The sequence below is a fragment of the Lithobates pipiens genome, unplaced genomic scaffold (assembly GCF_037356315.1).
Source record: "Lithobates pipiens isolate NorthernLeopardFrog02 unplaced genomic scaffold, aLitPip1_a1.2 Scaffold_13, whole genome shotgun sequence".
Classification (NCBI taxonomy): domain Eukaryota; kingdom Metazoa; phylum Chordata; class Amphibia; order Anura; family Ranidae; genus Lithobates; species Lithobates pipiens.
The window spans coordinates 126,283,852-126,301,553 of NW_027507718.1; the positions used below are offsets into that span (position 1 = coordinate 126,283,852).

Genomic DNA, 17,702 nt, shown 5'->3' on the forward strand with positions numbered 1-17,702 from the left:
CGAATGTACATACAAAAAATATAACATTGCGCATCAATTACATCCCTAATTATAGCCATCAAAGGACAATCATCATATAAAGTTCTTTGGAGTAAACATCTAATAATCATGGATATGTTAGTACAGATAGCGTTTTTTTTTTAAACGGCAAACTACCAATTGTCTTCTATAATTGTAAAGTAAATTATTGTCAACCTATGACATGGTAAAAAGCGAAATAAAATAACATTAGAAAACAAAACCTTGGAGGTGAATACCTCCCAAATCAATTGTGCTGTCGTCTCCCCAACCCCCAAAACATGCTTCTCCAATATCTTCTTACAACTTACATTGTTCAACTGCGATATATATATATATATATATATATATATATTAGTTCAGTGGCGTAGTTTCCTTGGGAGTTTACCCATCTTTCTCACACTCTATTAAACTTTTTTTTATTACCTCTTGCTTCATAAGTCATTCTGTACAAGGTGATATTTGCATTAACCAGCCCCTTCCAGGCAGATTTCAAGCTGACCCAAAAACAATCTAGATCCTTCTACATATCTGTTCTGTTCAGCCTGATAGCTAGTCAGAGGAAGCAAAGCAATTGCAGCCTACATATTGATTTCATGGAAGCTTTCACTGAACTGTGAGCAAATGGTTAAAAAAGCACACACAAACATATAATTTACCTTCATGTTTTCCGTAAGAGTGAGCTGGGGCTGAGTGGCTGGGCGACTGTATATCATAATGATTCTCACTACATACGGAGGAGGAACAGTCTGCACATTCTCAGTGACTGGAAATTCTGTCCTCTGCTGTCTACACCACACATGTACAAGAAGGAAGGTAATATGGTCTATTAAGATTCAGGTGAAAAGTTAAAACAAGAACATTTATTTTCCACATTTATTCATTATCTGCATCTGTGGTCCATTTACACAATATAGGTAGTCCTAATTACAGCCCCTGCGGTCAAAAAAAGAGCCACACATAATATTCCATATATACAATACCACCAAAGACTGTCAGCGACTGCAGATATACTGCATGGGGATGTCAAAGAAAGCAAACATACTACTAGAGACTGTAGTAATTTTACACAGAAGAAGGTCAGAATCTGTGGAAATACTACAGGTGTGATTAAGAACAGACTACATGACTCTGCTAGTAATCACTGCCATTACAGACCAATCCCAATTTAGTACCCCCACTATTGACTGATACTTGTTGTGGTGCCCACAGGCCCCAGCAAACAGCAGCATGTGGCCCTCCCGGTTGTAGGTTTGACACTACATAATGAAGCCTCCCATGATTCTCTGAAAAGGGCAAGTACATCCAATATTTAAAGAAAAATACATATTTTTGATTTTACTTATACTGTATGTCTAGCCAAAACTTTTTTTTCCATTTTGAATAGGGAGGTGGGTGGTTACTCCTGTCAAATGTTTGCTGCTATCTGGGGCTCTGTTAGAGAGATTTTCCCTCACTTCCCCTCTCACTCACAACCTTTTTACCAAACAGGAAGTAAGTGGAACTCTCCAACAGCAACACAAACAAAATGTATTTCTCTTAGTAACATGGGAAAGGATAGAACCCCTGCCAGATTTTTTATTTATGTCCTTGTCCCTGTTTTTTCCCTAATTTCCTGTCTAGTGAAACCATTGTCAGAAGGGCAGGAGGTAATAGCAAAGTTGATCATACATGGATCAAAATTAAGGTGGATCCAGGAGAATTTTGATCCATCTGTGGTCACTGGTTGAACAGACGTTGATCTATCAGATAGGACTTTAGTTCAGATTCAGGTAGGACTCTAACAAAGTCTGTTAAAATCCTGTACATGGATCACCCAGAGGGGAATGCTTTTTTTCTCAACAAAAGTGGAGTTACTCTTTTTAAATAGGTCAGGATGTCACGGACCAAAGGTTATGGGATTGCCTAAACATTACAAATCTGCCAGGAAAAAACAGTTCTCATATGTTTCAACTGTTTCTGTCGCTGTTCTTTCTTTGACAAAGTGGCCACTTTTTTTTTTTTTTATAACTTACATTAGGTTAAAAAGGCCTTCAAGATCTGGAGTGCTGGATTAAGGAAATAATTTTACAGTAGAAAGATTAAGGTTATTGCAAACAACGTTATCTATTCTATTACCCCTTTCATTTTGCAAACCACCTAAAAATGAGCAGAAGTACTGCATTTACAACTGTGTCCATGTTTAGTATTAGACTGGGTTCACACATATGGTTTTGCAGTAACATACACTGTGCACGCTATTTATTTTGAGTGGCACCCCAACACACATGTGCTGTAGCACACCACCACCCATGGTAATGGACTACAAAAGTGTTGCGATGTTGCTATAAATGGTGCATGTCCCTTTTTTTGTTTGTTAACCTGACATAACCTAATGTGTACAAAAACGTGTATTAATGGATATGGGTATGTATAAAATACCAAAAATTGGCAAGTATAAATCCAGCCTCAGACAACTAAGCAATATTTATAAAAAATGTCTATACATGACCGACCACCAGCATACACAGGTAATAATGATGGTATAAAACCCATTACAGAATGCAATTTCTCTACAAATCCTAACTTAAGATCCAAAGCTCCCAGATGATGCTACAAAAGGATACTGAAGGACTCACATATGTTAGTTTCCAGATCATAAAGACAACTGCAAACCTCCCGTGGGTCAGATGTAAATCCAGACAACTAAATAAACAGAAAACAGACATTTCTTTAATGTAGGATTCTCCCTAGATAACAAGAGAAGAGAATTGCCACAAGAAATAAAAAAAGAACACACAAGGCTGCTTTATTTAAAAAAATAAAATAAAAATAAGGCAGCACATACATGAAGCTACTCTAGTCATTGTAAAACAAGAACAAAATTGGATGGTCACTAGTGTTGAGTATAGAGAATGTAACTCATCAGTAATGATAACATAACAGCCGCCGCTGTCAGAATTCCTGAAGAATGTCTGCATCTGACTGTATGCAGGCACTGTTTATTTAACAATAATACAACAGGGTCTTTTGGCAAAAGCCGACTAACACAATGCCAGCAAGGCCAAACAATGCTCAGATTTCTGAAATGCTGAAATTCAAGCAGTGTAAGCCCAACTTAAGAAATGAAGAGAGTAAGGTACAAGCCATGTATATATTTAAATAACTCACCCACATAGCCTCATTGTTTGCAACTACCAGTGCAAATTCATGTCTCTTATCTATTTTGTGCTTTGTTCGAACAAACATCTCAATCATCTTCTGTGAAGAATTGAGAGCATTGGCCTTGGACCTATAAAGAAAATACAGAATTTATCAGCATTTAAAAAGAAAAAAAACTTTACACGAGAAGAAAAGCAATTATTTCTTTAATAATCTATACAACAGCCGTACTATTTCAAAATAAGAGAACTTGAAGTATAAAGAGATGTACTGGAAGGACATATTGGTGTTCAGTGTGTCTGACTTGAATCTAGAACATACAATTTCAATATGGTTACACTGTGGACTGGCACAAAGTGAACAAAAAACTGAAGTTTAAAACATGAGCAAAGTAACTTTAACAATCTCTTCTTTGACTAATATGAAATTATAATTGAGCAAAAGGGTTGAAAACTGTTTGCTGCAACACCTTCAGGGTGAAGATCTCTACTGAAGATATAAACATGTAACCATGAAATCCAAATGAGAAAAATGCAAAACTGAGCTGGAAATTACCGGAGTAGACATTGTGGGTGTAACTAAATATCCAAATGTTCAGAAAAAGAGCTGGGTTACAGTATCAATAGGAGGGGTGACAAAGAAATATAGAATGCTAGTCCTAAAGGATAAGTTTACCTTTAGTATAATGTTACATCCATATTCAGGATGTAATATGTAATGTGTTATTAAAGTACCTACCCGCACCTGGACCCGATTTCCCCCATTGTGTCCCCCTTTACGTTCAACATAGCACTAAACTTAAAATGTATAAAACTTCTAGCAGATATTTATAGGAGAATAGGCCTTTTTTTTGCAGAAAAAGACACACACCATTCCCATGATTGCTAGTGTCATTATTACATTTACACTGGCTTTGTATGCACCATCTACTTGGGAGTTATGTCATCATAGTCAGGTTGCTTTAAGGGACATCATATTAAGATCAAAGTCACCCCTTTGTTTGGCAAATTAAATTGTGTTCCTATTCACTTCAGTTATTCAATTATGTGAAGATACAAATGAAATAAGTAAACAGGAATTTGCTTTTCACATTATTAGATCATTCATTTGAAGTGACAATACAATGTTTGTGTCAAGACTCAACTCCCTTACTAAATCTGTCTGTATGCAGCAATAGAAAAAAAAATTGAGTTTTGACTTACCGTAAAATCCATTTCTCCAAGTTCATTGACAGACACAGAGCTCCATTATTCATAACCATAGGGTTATACCGCCACCTACAGGCATAGGACACCAAGCAGAAAAAAAGACTTGTCTATGCCTATGGGCAGTCCTAGGTGGTACACACCCCCCTCTCTACTATAGGCCTTTAGTTTTGTAACAAGCAGTGTCAGAAGTATCAAAATTCCTTAGAGTAGTGGGTGTCTGTCGATGAACTCTGAGAAATGGATTTTACGGCAAGTCAAAAATCCAATTTTTTCCTTTCGTTCATTGGCAGACACAGCGATCCATTTTTCAGAACCATAGGGACATCCCAAAGCAGTGCCAAACATGAGGGGTGGGACAACAAAAAATCCCAAGGCTAACACAAGAGCCAACCAGGTAACAGGAGCTCAACACAGAACAACTTGAGCTCAACCTGAACAATACACCCTCAAGAGGGATTAGACCCTCTAAACAGCAGCCTGCAAAACCTTGCGGCCAAGGAAGCATCTGCAGATGGAAGCACAGACACTTTGAAGAATTTTATGAAAGAGAACACCGACGACCAAGTGGGCTACCTTGCAAACTTGCCCAGCTGACACCTGATGACAGAATGCCCAAGACACACTAAGCGCCCAGGTAGAATGCGCCATAACAGAGAAAGGACGAACCTGACCCCTGGCAGAATAGGACAGAGTCAGCATCTGTTAGATCCATCTAGAAATGGTTGCAGAAGAAGCAGACAGACCCTTTTTGGCATCTGTGATTACAAACAGTGAGTTAGAATTGTAAAGTATCGAGCCAGGCAGAACTTCAGCAATGCAGGTTTATTAACAGCTGATAACATACAGGTTTATGTTCAAAGTATTACAACATACAGGTCTAATTTATACAGTTTCTTACAATGCAAGCATATTAGATATAGGTATTCTTATTCCCTAACCAAATTGAAACAATTGTGAATTGTCCTCACCTTGAACCAGAATGGGTCTTTTCTGCCAATTCTTGGGAACCCGTCACCTGATAGGGACCAGCTGGTCGACCAGTGGTTTGGTACCCTCACAGAGTTCTGTGTTCTAACTCGACCAAGTTTGTGAGGGAAATTCACCTGAGACCACACTCTGGAACAAGTTAACCACTTAAGGACCGCCTCCCGCCGATATACGTCGGCAGAATGGAACGGCTGGGCACAAGCAAGTACAGGTACGTTGCCCTTTAAGTGCCCAGCCGTGGGTCGCACGCTGCCTGCGGTGCACTCGCGACCCGGTCCTGAACTCTGTGACCGTGGCCGCGGACCCGATCGCCACCGGTGTCCCAAGATCAGGTCACAGAGCTGAAGAACGAGGAGAGGTAAGTGTAAACAAACCTCTCCTTGTGCTTCCTAGTGAACCGGTCACTGATTGCCTGTTCCTTGTCATAGGGAACAGGGATGATCAGTGATGTCACATGCCAAGCCACACTGCCCTACAGTAAAACACACACACACACACACACACTTAACCCCTACACTGCCCATGGTGGTTAACCCCTTCACTGTCAGTGACATTTTTAATCGCACTGATCGCTGTATTAATGCCAATGGTCCCAAAAATGTGTCAAAATTGACGTGTCCGCCATAATGTCGTAGTCACAATAAAAATCGCTGATCGCTACCATTATTAGTAGAAAAAAATAATAATAAAAATGCAATAAAACTATCCCCTATTTTGTAGACGCTATAACTTTAATCCAACTCTTTTTTCTTTTTATTCAAGTTAAAAAATACACAACCACAGAATATACAATTATTTCCCAAAACATACATCCCAAACCTCCCATAAGCATACCCTCCTTCCCTATCAGTCCATTGCACCCCTAATACCCCCACCCGGGAGTGTTAAATATACAGCTTATCAAAACAAAGGGGGGCAAAAGTAACCTTTTAACATTACCGCAAAAAATCAAATTAAACGGTCATCTCTTTCGTTTTTCCCTCCCTCTCCCCCCCTCCCCACTCCCCTCCCCTCCCCTTATGCCCACTCTCCTCCATCCATACACCTTTCATCCCTTCCACTCTTACACATCCTTCTAACACCTCTCACACCAATTTTTCCATATCCTTACAAATTTCCTATAATTACCTCTTTTCCTATATATATATATATATATATATATATATATATATATATATATATATATATATATATATATATATATATTCCTCCTTCTTTATCGTGTCTTTAACTATTTCCATCCATTCCTTTACTGTAGGTGCTTCTTTCCTCTGCCGTTTATAAGCGATCAACTTTCTCCCTTGGAAAAGACATCTAATTACTGCTATACGAGTATCTCCCAACCCATCTTCCCCTTCTATCAAACCCATTGTACAGATTTTGGCCTCTGCTTTTAATGATGTCCAAAATACTTGATTTATTTTCCCTATAACTCCTTTCCAATATCTGTATAACCTTGGGCATCGCCATAACATGTGTATTAGGTCCCCTCTTCTATCTCCCCATCTTTGGCATTCTGCATCCTGTCTTCTCCCAAACCTAAACAACTTAAGGGGAGTGTAATATGACCTATGTATCAAATACAATTGCGATATAATTTGTGAGGGGGATAATGAGACTTTAGCCCCCAGTGCCATAGCCCACTCCCACTGTTCATCCGACATTGGCCCCACATCTCTCTCCCACTTTACTCTTTTTGCGCTCTCTATCTCTCCCTCTTGTTCTGCTCCCTTTATATAGCCGTAAATATCTGAAATGACTCCTTCCGATGTCTTACTATTTATGATTTTCCTAAGTGCAGGCATCTTACTCCACTCCAATTTCTTACCTCTAAATTGTACCTTCAATGCATATTTAAATTTGCATGCAATTAAAAAAAGTGCGACCGGGTACTTCATATTCTTCCTTTAGTTCCTGAAAAGTTTTCAACCTCCCTTCCTTATACAGTTGTGATATGAAGTGAATACCCCTCCGATCCCATTCTTCTATTTTCCCCATTTTCCTCATTTCCACTAGATTTTTTTTTTCCCAAACTGGGAAAAATTCTGTGTATCCGCTATATCCCAACATTGCCTTTACCGACTCCCAGCATTTTATCATCAGTTGAACTGTTGGGCATCTGGACCTAAATGAGTCGGCCTCCACAACTGTATTATGCGGGGTATCATTCACTAGGAGCTTATTTCCTGTCTCCTCTTCTACCGTTAAATTACTTCCTTTCATATACTGTAGTTGAGCTGCCAAGAAGTAGTATCTCATATTAGGTAGTGCTAAACCTCCCAGTTCCCTTGATCTTTGCAACACCTGTAGGCGAATTCTTGCCACTCCATTCTTCCATATTACTTCTCTGAACATGCTCTCTATTTTCTTAAACCAATGTTTTGGAATCCAGACTGGTGTGTTGTGTTTTACATAAAGTATTTGAGGCATCCACACCATCTTAATTAGATTACACCTACCACCTACTGATAGGGGAGGTTTTTCCATACTCTTATTTTACGCCTCAGTTTTGTCATAAGTGGGACTAAATTCCCTGTTATGTACTGCCTCGGGTCTCGTGTCATATTCACTTCTAAATATTTCATTTGATTAACTATTTTAATTTGGGATACCTGTTTTGGCAATGGGACGACGCTATAACTTTTGTGCAAACCAATCAATAAATGCTTATTGCGATTTTTTTTTTACCAAAAATATGTAGAAGAATACGTATCAACCTAAACTGAAGAAAAAAAAAAATGTTTTTTATATATTTTTGGGGGATATTTATTATAGCAAAAGTAAAAAAAAATTGTTTTTTTTTCAAAGTTGTCACGCTATTTTTGTTTATAGCGGAAAAAATAAAAACCGCATAGGTGATCAAATACCACCAAAAGAGAGCTCTATTTGTGGGAAAAAATGGACGCCAATTTTGTTTGGGAGCCACGTCACACGACCACGCAATTGTCAGTTAAAGCGATGCAGTGCTGAATCGCAAAAAGGGGCTTGGTCCTTTAGCTGCAAAATGGTCCGGGGCTTAAGTGGTTAAGAAGTCTTCTGTGAATCGTACGAGGGGACAAGTTTTGGACAGATATTTGCCCATTGGTTCTGACCTCTATGACCCTTGCAATAGGGCTGAATACACAGAGTCCAGCCTTGTGAGCTCCTATCTGACTTGTCTGGCTTGCATTTATATACCCTTTTACAAGCTTATCTCAGCCATCTGTCCTAGATATGATTGGACGCTAAGATCTATGTCAATGTAATCAACCATAAATCTGACACCTGTTCTACAACCAGATAAACCTAATTACTCCCAGAATTCCTAAATGTTCATTAAAAATTATTTATAACTGCTTTTGTCCAATTAAAGACACCGTGTTCAGACCGTCTGTCACCCAGCTGTGTTAAATCCAACCCTCCTCATCCTGATAAGGTTTAACTAGATTCAAGAATAACAGATTTACAACTCTGGAAGAATGAACTTTCAATATGTGTTATGTTGTTTTTCACTATACAATCCTGTGTGTATGTATACATAAGGTACTGTATTACTTAAATATATATATATGCACATACACACATATACATATTATATTTACACAAGCCAATTATTCAATATTATTATACACACACACACACACACACGAGTGTACTTTTGTATTCAATGTATTTTTACAGTTTTAATGAGGGCTCAAGCAGACCTTTGTTTGACCCTGTCAAACTTAATTTAATGTTCTGTTCATAACTTTCCCGTATTCCACCTAATCATTTTAACCACCTGTTTTTCTCATCTTTGACGGTGCTTATCTTATCAGCTATATTTCAACTACTGTCAAAAGTTCTCTCTTCTTCCAATTAGTGAATTTAAAAACTATGAAGCATCCTAATGAACTTTCACCCAGTAAACTATCTTATAAAAAATATCAGAAAGAAGCAGAGAGGTCATCTAAAGTTCAACATTTAAAAATTAAGACGTTCTCTATAAATTTAGAATAATATAGTGTACATGAAATGAAAATTTAATAACTATTGCTTTACTATCAAATAATATTGATAAGACCACTACTATATAATAACAACAATAATAATAATTATATTATCAATAAAATATATGCAAATCAATATGAATAATATGAAATACATTGGCTAATATGGAGATTCTACAAACAGAGTCTGACCTCCGAAAAGACTCCGTGGCTGCCAAATACACCTAAATTGCCCGAAAACATCCAGGGCCTGCAAGGTAAATCCCTTAGGATATTTTGACCTGGGACACAGGGAAGGCAACACAAAGTTCTTAGTCAAAAGTAAATCCAAGGAGAGAACGACAGACAAGGGGGCGAAGAACCATCTCATTTTTGTAGATCACCAGGTAAGGTGCACGACAAGACGCCACCAGTTCCGACACTCTGTGAGCAGAGGTGATAGCCACCAAAAAGTAAGCAGAGGAATCTCCAGAATATTTTCAAAGAAAGGCTTCTGTAGAACCAAAAGCACCAAGAGCAGATCCCACAGCAGTAGACAGATGTCAAACCTCTTGATTAAAAGTACGCACAAGGGAGTGCGAGACCAAGGGATGCCGAAGAAGACTGCCAAGGCTGACATCTGGCCCTTGATGGTACTCAAGGCCAAGTTCTGCTCCACCCCCCATGAAGAAAGGTTGAAATCCGAGCCACCGAGAAAGAACTAGGGTAAACGTCAAGCGACTCACACCAGGATATGTATGCTTTCCACATCCGGTGGTAGATTTTTCTAGGAGGAAGACTTCCTAGCCTTCAGCAGCACTTCGGCACCTGGCTCATAAAAGCAAGGCTTTCAAAACCAGCGACTGTAGCAGGATGGAAGATCAGCCCTTGGGACAACTGATCCTCCCTGAGAGGCAGCTGCCAAGGGACGTTGGCAACCAGGCGCACCAAGACAGACGAGGCCACCTGGGGGCACTAGAATGACCAGAATTCCTTTGGCCTCGCTCCTGCGCAAATGCTGCGGCAGAAGCTTGAGGAGAGAAAAGGCATAGCTCAGATGATACCGGCCCCACGGGGCCACCAGATTGTCTTTGGTGTCCATCAGAGGATCCTGTGACCTTGCCAGAAACCTCAGTACTAGACCTGCACGATTCTGGCCAAAATGAGAATCACAATTTTTTTGCTTAGAATAAAAAGATCACAATTCTCACGATGTAAAATCTTTCACATTATAGGCTAACTTTACTCGTTTTTTTTTAAATTCATTAAAGTAATTTTTTCCCAAAAAATTGCATTTGAAAGACCGCTACACAAATACTGTGTGACATAACATATTGCAACAACCACCATTTTATTCTCTAGGGTGTCTACTAAAAAAAAAATCTATATAATGATTGGGGGTTCTAAGTAATTTTCTAGCAAACCAAAAAAATTATTTTAACTTGAAACCAACAAATGTCAAAAATGGTTTAGTGTTTAAACTTTTTTCACTTACATACAAAGTCTATTCCATTGACAAATTGTTACAATGTTTATACTTAAGTTCAACTGATAAAGAATGTTGATTCTTAGCAGACTGCCCAGTTTTTCTCTTCCTTTCTTTGCATAGAAAGAATTGTGAAACACTTTATTCAAGATCGCGATAACGATTCTTGACAATTGTGCAGCTCTACTCCGTACCATTCTGTTGAGCTGGAACGCCAACAGATCTGCCTCGGGAGTGCCCCATCAGAGACATATCTGATGAAACATGTCCTGGTGAAGGGATCACCCTGTGGTCCAACACTAGCTGACTGAGGTAATCGCCTGCCAGTTTTCCACCCCTGGAATGCATACAGCAGAGAGGGCAGGAATGAGACGTTCTGCCCACCAGAGGATGCTGGCTACTGTCAGGGCTGGCAACACACTCTTTGTTCCGCCCTGTGATTGACATATGCCACTGCTGTGGCATTGTCTGACTGGATCTGCACCAGGAGCCCCCAAAGTCAACCCGTCCATGATCCAGACATAGTCTGATTGCTCGAAGTTCCAGGATATTGATCAGCAGTCCGGGTTTCCTCCAGCTCCCAACGACTCTGAGCAGAACCCAGTCCCAGGACACCTCCCCACCTGGACAGACTGGCATTGGTGACCACCACTGTCCAATGTAAGGGGAGAAAAAATGTGCCCTGCCAAAGAACCAGAGAGCGAGTCACCAGACCAGGGACCCCCTGTTTACCTGGCTCAGCCAAATCTGATTGTCCAGAGACCTCGGGCACTTGTCCCATTACGCCAGGATCTCCCTTTGAGGGGAGCTCGTACAGAAGATTGCAAATGGAACGGCCGATAGAACTGGGGCCAACACTTGTGTAAATACCCGAGGAGTGGAGGCAAGACTGAAGGGCAACGCCACAAGCTGATAATGCTCTTTTCCCACAGCAAAATGGAGGAAGTGTTGGTATCAGGCACATATTGGAGTGTGTAAGTAAGCACCCTTGATGTTGATAGAAGTCAGAAAGTCCCCATGATGAAGGGATGCCACCACGGTGCGGATGGAATTCATTCTGAACTTCTGTACCCACACAAAACAGTTCAGGGCCTTGAGGTCCAGAAATGGAGGTACTATGCCCTCCTTTTTTGGACCATGAACAGGTTTGAATAAAAACCCCCTGAAAACTGTCCTGGCACTGGAACTGGGACAAGCACACCCTGAAGCAACAAGGCTTGCACAGCCCCAAGGAGACCAGCAAACGGTCCAGTGCCAGACGCATACTAGAAGGAAAAAAGGCCTTTTCGGTGGACAAGGCTGAAACACCAAGACATGGGTGAGGGCGCACCTTCATGCTGAAGGGGCCTTGTCCGCGGGTATAGAGCCCCACTCTCGGTTTTCCAGACCAGGTCTGTTTGCCGTGAAGGGCTGCATCCACTACGAGGCTCTTTTCCCATTGTAGACTGTGGAAGAGATGTACACTTTCCTCCTGTGAGACTCGTAATGATGTCATCCAGGGTAGCCCCAAACAGACAATTGCCTTGAAATGGTAAACCAGTCAGAGCTTTTTTAGAAGCCTGATCCGCAGACCAACACTTAAAGTAGTTGTAAAGTCAGAATGATAAAACATTGCCATCCCCTCTGTTTTACCAAGAGATATAGCATTGTGTTCATTTTTTTTAAATTCTAATTGTAAGTACCTTATCTCACAGCAATAACTTGTTGTCAGTGCCTTTCCTCTGCTCAGTCTTTCCAATGTAAGGAATGCAAAAGGGAGGGGCTGAGATAACCCTCTGACATTAGACAGCCAGCAGAGGAATATCAAGTGACTGCTGTGAGAAGGAATTATGATTAGAGTTTTAAAAGAACGGACACCTAGTAGTTAGGATCTTGATAAAACAGAGGGGATGCAAGTTATTTTTCAAAAGGTATTTCAAGTGACGGGAAAGAACAGTAGGGAGGGGGGGGGCTGGAGGAGATCACTCTCACACACAGGCATCAGAACTGACAGGCTAGGAGGGAGGGGGAGAGACAGAGAGGAGAGAACAGACAGCGTGATGACAGAGGCACGTAATCTGACCATGGTATCCTGGATCAGGAGCGTTGATTATCGTGGTCAGCAAAGACAGGGGGACACAGGAACAGGCAGGATCAGCCAGGTATTTCACATCATACAAAAGGGACAAAGGACATGGCATAAGCACTGTGCTATTTAACATGCTTTAAAGGAGCAGGATAGATATATAATTTTTGGGGGGTTTACGCCACAATACATGTCTAAGCACCACTGCGGAAGCAGAGAGCTTACCAACCAGGGGAACTGCAGACAAACAGCAGCCCCTAGACCAACTGGTCTGCCAATTCAGCAAAAGCAGAGGGATTCTGCTCCAGGTATGTCAGCCGGATCTTTAAAAGCCAGAGATTCTTCTACCGGAATCATGATCCACTACTGGTGGAACACTTTTTGAGGAGGGACTCCTCAAAGGGGTACCATGCAGCAAAGAGTTTTTGGAACTACAAACGGGCGCTTTGGACACTCCCATTCTTTCTTTATGGACAAATCTTCCAAAAGAAGAGGGAGAAAGGAACGCTTTCAGCATGCGAGACAGCTTATGGGTGCCAAAGGGGACCGGTACCTCTGCGGCAGCCACAGCTGAATCCTCAATCACACAGATGTAATAAGGGCGACAACCAGCACCTTCTTGTGCACCACTGCAGTTGTGGAGGATCCTCCTGACAGCAAAGTCCATGTCCACAGTGGCAGAGCCAGATATAGGCTCAGTCGAGACCGATGAGGGGGGCGGGGGGTGCCATTTACTAGGCTATATGCCTAAGCGCTACCTGTAAAAACCCAAAGAACAGGGGGTGCTGATGGAGGGCCCACTTGAAGAACCCCCCCAAAAGGGTGTCGCCCTCAGAGCCCCCACAGCGCCATCCCTCCGGAAGAAGGCGTCCGCCGTGGCCACATAGACTAGCAGGCCACTGCCTAGTAGGCTTCAAAAGCCGCTCCCTACATTTTCGGCCACCCACCGCAAGTGCATGGGTCCGCAGGGGGACTGGACCGAGCAGAGCTGAGGAATGGAGGGCGGATGCCCACAAGGGAAAGCGGAGGCCTCCACCGCCCGCTCTAGGGATGTCCCATGCATCGCCGATCGGTAGGCCGCAAAGCTACGGCGTAAATTACTGGAGTACCACCGCAGGGTGCTCCCTAGGTCCAACCATCCAGCAGGTGCCAAGGTGTACCCCCCCAATAGTGGCAACCCGGGGGGGGGGGGGGGTGGACAGCGTCCGAACCACCTAGGCCATAAGCCTGGGCTTCACAGGGGGTGGGGGGGAGGAGAACTCCAGAGGGACTGACCATCCTAGGGAGTACCCACACCCCACCCCACCCCACCCCACACCCAGGGAAGGAGAGGAGGGCGTCCCTTATTTACTGATCTATCAAAGCGCGTGGGTAACGCTCCCAGACAGATCTAGTGTGGGGGTAGTGTCGGCCAGGAGGAACGCTGTGACACAGGCCAAGACTCGGTCCTATGTGACCTTGCAAGACGTTTAATTCACGGGGCCAGTCCCTGTCCAGTGGGGCTACGTTGCAGCCAACCTAGCGTGTAGCTACAGTCTGCATGCTCTCTCTGACCAGACTGGGGAGGGGGGGGGGGGGGGTTTGGGGAAATCACTGGATCTAGATTATCCAGCCCGTTGCCCAGTCCAGCAGTTAAATTGTAAATCTCACAGGAAAAAAATCCAAGCGAAAAAAAGTAGTTTAAAAAGCAAAAATGAAAAACATTGCCAGGACCAGAGATTCCGGCAGGGAACTAGGTCCTTACTCCTGACTAGGCAGAAAAAAAACTTGAGACCTATAGCAGAGAGATGTATACCCACCTAGGACTGCCCATAGGCATAGCCAAGTCTTTGTTAGTGTCCTACTCCTGTAGGGGGCGGTATAACCCTATGGTTCTGAATAATGGAGCACTGTGTCTGTCAAGCAAAAAAGTAAATTGTATTTTTCAAAAGGCTCAGCTGTGTTCTAAACACCGTTCAGAAGCACCTTCTTATACAGCAGTGGCTGTAGTCACATTTGTGAAATAGAGCAAGTCCTGGTTGTCAATTTCACAGCTGGGGTTTGCTGAAGACAGCAGTGGGGCGAGTGGCAACCTGGGGAGAGGGACAGTACATCTGCCCTATGTACCTTGTTGAAACATACAATATATGAATGTATGCCTTGTCCCTTCAACTGGTTAAACAAAATGTCTTAAGTTTCAGCAGACCGCTCGTGCACCCAAAACTATTTAATCCCTATCTAGAAGCCCGCTATGCAAAATTCTAAATCTTTAGGAAAAAAATAGCAGAAAAGAGACCTCGCCTTCTGTCATTCTCATGTAGGCTCTGGTGACATTACTAAACCTCAACACAGCCTTCCAGAAAATCTGAGGATTGTATCATGCAAGAATGCAATCCTGCACAGGAAACCAGAGTTCAAAGTAAGCATCTTGTATTTTTTTTGCTGTGTCTCTTTTTTAGGGTTCAATTTTAGCAATTTTGCATGGTAGAGTGGGGGGGCTAACAGATAGTGGATTGATATTTTAGATACACAGTCTTTTTTAGGTTTTTCCGCCCCAAGGTGCAGAGTCTCCAAAGTTCAGATGACACAAAGTTATGTATTGGAATACAGTTTCCAATTTATAAGACTACTGTACAGTATTCAGTTATCGTTAGTATAACCTCATCTTAAATATGGAGATATATTGTAGAAAGGGAAAGGGTACATAAAAATAAGCATATATTATTATGGGCATGGAGGCCCTTAACCACTTAAGCCCCCGACCAATTTGCAGCCAAAGGACCAATCCCCTTTTTGCGATTCGGCACTGCGTCGCTTTAACTGACAATTGCGTGGTAATGCGACTTGGCGCCCAAACAAAATTGGCGTCCTTTTTTCCCACAAATAGAGCTTTCTTTTGGTGGTATTTGATCACCTCTGCGGTTTTTATTTTTTTATCTATAAACAATTTTGAAAAAAATGCAATATTTTTTACTTTTTGCTATAATAAATATCCCCCCAAAAAATATAAAAACTTTTTTTCCTCAGTTTAGGCCGATACGTATTCTTCTACATATTTTTGGTAAAAAAATAAATCACAATTAGCGATTGGTTTGCGCAAAAGTTATAGCGTTTACAAAATAGGGGATAGTTTCATAGCATTTTTATTCATATTTATTTTTTTTACTAGGAATGGTGGCGATCAGCGATTTTTATTGTGACTGCGACATTATGGCAGACACATCGAACATTTTTGGGACCATTGTCATTTATACAGCAATCAGCGCTATTTAAATGCACAGATTCCTGTGTAAATGACACTGGCAGTGAAGGAGTTAACCACTAGGGGGCAGTGTAGGGGTTATGTATGACGTTATGTGTTTTTTTTTTTATTGTAGGGGGGCGTGGCCTGACATGTGACGTCACTGATCGTCTTTCCCTAACAGGGAATAGAAAATCGGTGACAGCCACAGTAGGAAGCACGGGGAGAGGTTTGTCTACACAGACCTCTCCTCGTTCTTCAGCTCTGTGACCCAATCGTGGGACACCAGCAGAGATCGGGTCCGCTGATCCCGCGGCCACGGTCACAGAGCTCAGCAAGAACGTACTGAAATTACAGCTATTGAAAGCAAGCAGCATTCAATGGAACACAGAACAGCTGTCTATCAGAAGACTTCCACTAAGGCCCCTTTCACACTGGGGCGCTGCGGGTGTCGGCGGTAAAGCGCCGCTATTTTTAGCGCCGCTTTAGTGGCGGTATGCGGCCGCTAGCGGGCGGTTTTAACCCCTGCTAGTGGCTGAAAAAGGGTTCAAAGCGTCGCCGTCGGTATAGCTGCGCTGCCCCACTGATTTCAATGGTTAGGAGCGGTGAATACACCGCTCCTTCACCAATCCAAAGATGCGGCTAGCAGGACTTTTTCAGCGTCCTGCCAGCGCACCGCTCCAGTGTGAAAGCCCTCCGGCTTTCACACAGGAGTGAAAGGGGCCGTTTTTTTCCAGGCGCTACACGGGCGCTATTTTTAGCGCTGTAGCGCCTGAAAACCGCCTCGGTGTGAAAGGGGCCTTAAGGTGGCCATACACATAGTTTTTTTTTTTCAAATGGTGGACTGAAATAAAACAAAATCTAACAGATTGCCCATTACAGCTATTGTATTTAGACAGCCGATTGTATACATCAACTGTTTGGCTGACAATTTGCCATCTTTTGCAACCTCTGTGATGGTGTCACAGGAGTTAAGGAAGGGGATTATACAGAACAGGGACATGGTCACTAAAAAATAAAAAAATAAACCAAGGTACACAAGGAGAGAGGGAGGTTTGAGGGTATTTTTAAGTGCTGTCTGGCGTTTAGGGCTTATCAACCATAACATGTTATCAAACAAATTAAAGCGGAGTTCCAGTCCCCGAAACATTGTTTTTTTTACAAGACCGCTCTGTAACTGTCTCAACATGTAAATTAATATTTCTAACATGTCATTTTTTTTGCGCTTTTACTTTCTTTAAAAATAAAGTTAGTTACTTACTGATCTCGGAAGCAGGCAGGTTCCATTTTAGTTGTGGGCATCTGAAGCCCTCTCGTGTTAATTTCCTGGATTTCTGTGCAGCTGTCTACCCCATCATGCACCACCAACACCAAATCTCGCACATGCTCAGCAATGCCGCTATAATATATATATTTGCTATAGTGATAATGTTTAGCCCACTCTGAGACCGTATAACATTGACCAGACTTGTAAAGTGTCTTTCCTAATTCTTCAGTACTTCCCTAATCTCTCCAATCAGCCGCCCATTACCCTCTCTTGGAAATCCATCAGTAATCTCAGCGCTGAAAAGAAATTTAACGTCTATTCTGCCTGCTGCCCAGCCAATAGGATGGGGTCAGGGTGGGCCTC

The 17,702-nt window shown here is 42.1% G+C and overlaps 1 protein-coding gene across 1 annotated transcript in view; it reads right to left on the bottom strand.

Annotated features, from left to right (window-relative positions):
• Positions 1-17,702, bottom strand: part of BABAM1 (BRISC and BRCA1 A complex member 1) — a 65,376-nt gene that overhangs the window by 16,073 nt on the left and 31,601 nt on the right. The window contains exons 4-7 of the mRNA XM_077475533.1: positions 3,169-3,289; positions 2,625-2,703; positions 2,034-2,058; positions 678-807 (exon numbers count right to left, since the gene is read on the bottom strand). Coding sequence (XP_077331659.1) covers positions 678-807; positions 2,034-2,058; positions 2,625-2,703; positions 3,169-3,289 — 355 coding nt within the window. The remainder of the gene's footprint in view (positions 1-677; positions 808-2,033; positions 2,059-2,624; positions 2,704-3,168; positions 3,290-17,702) is intronic.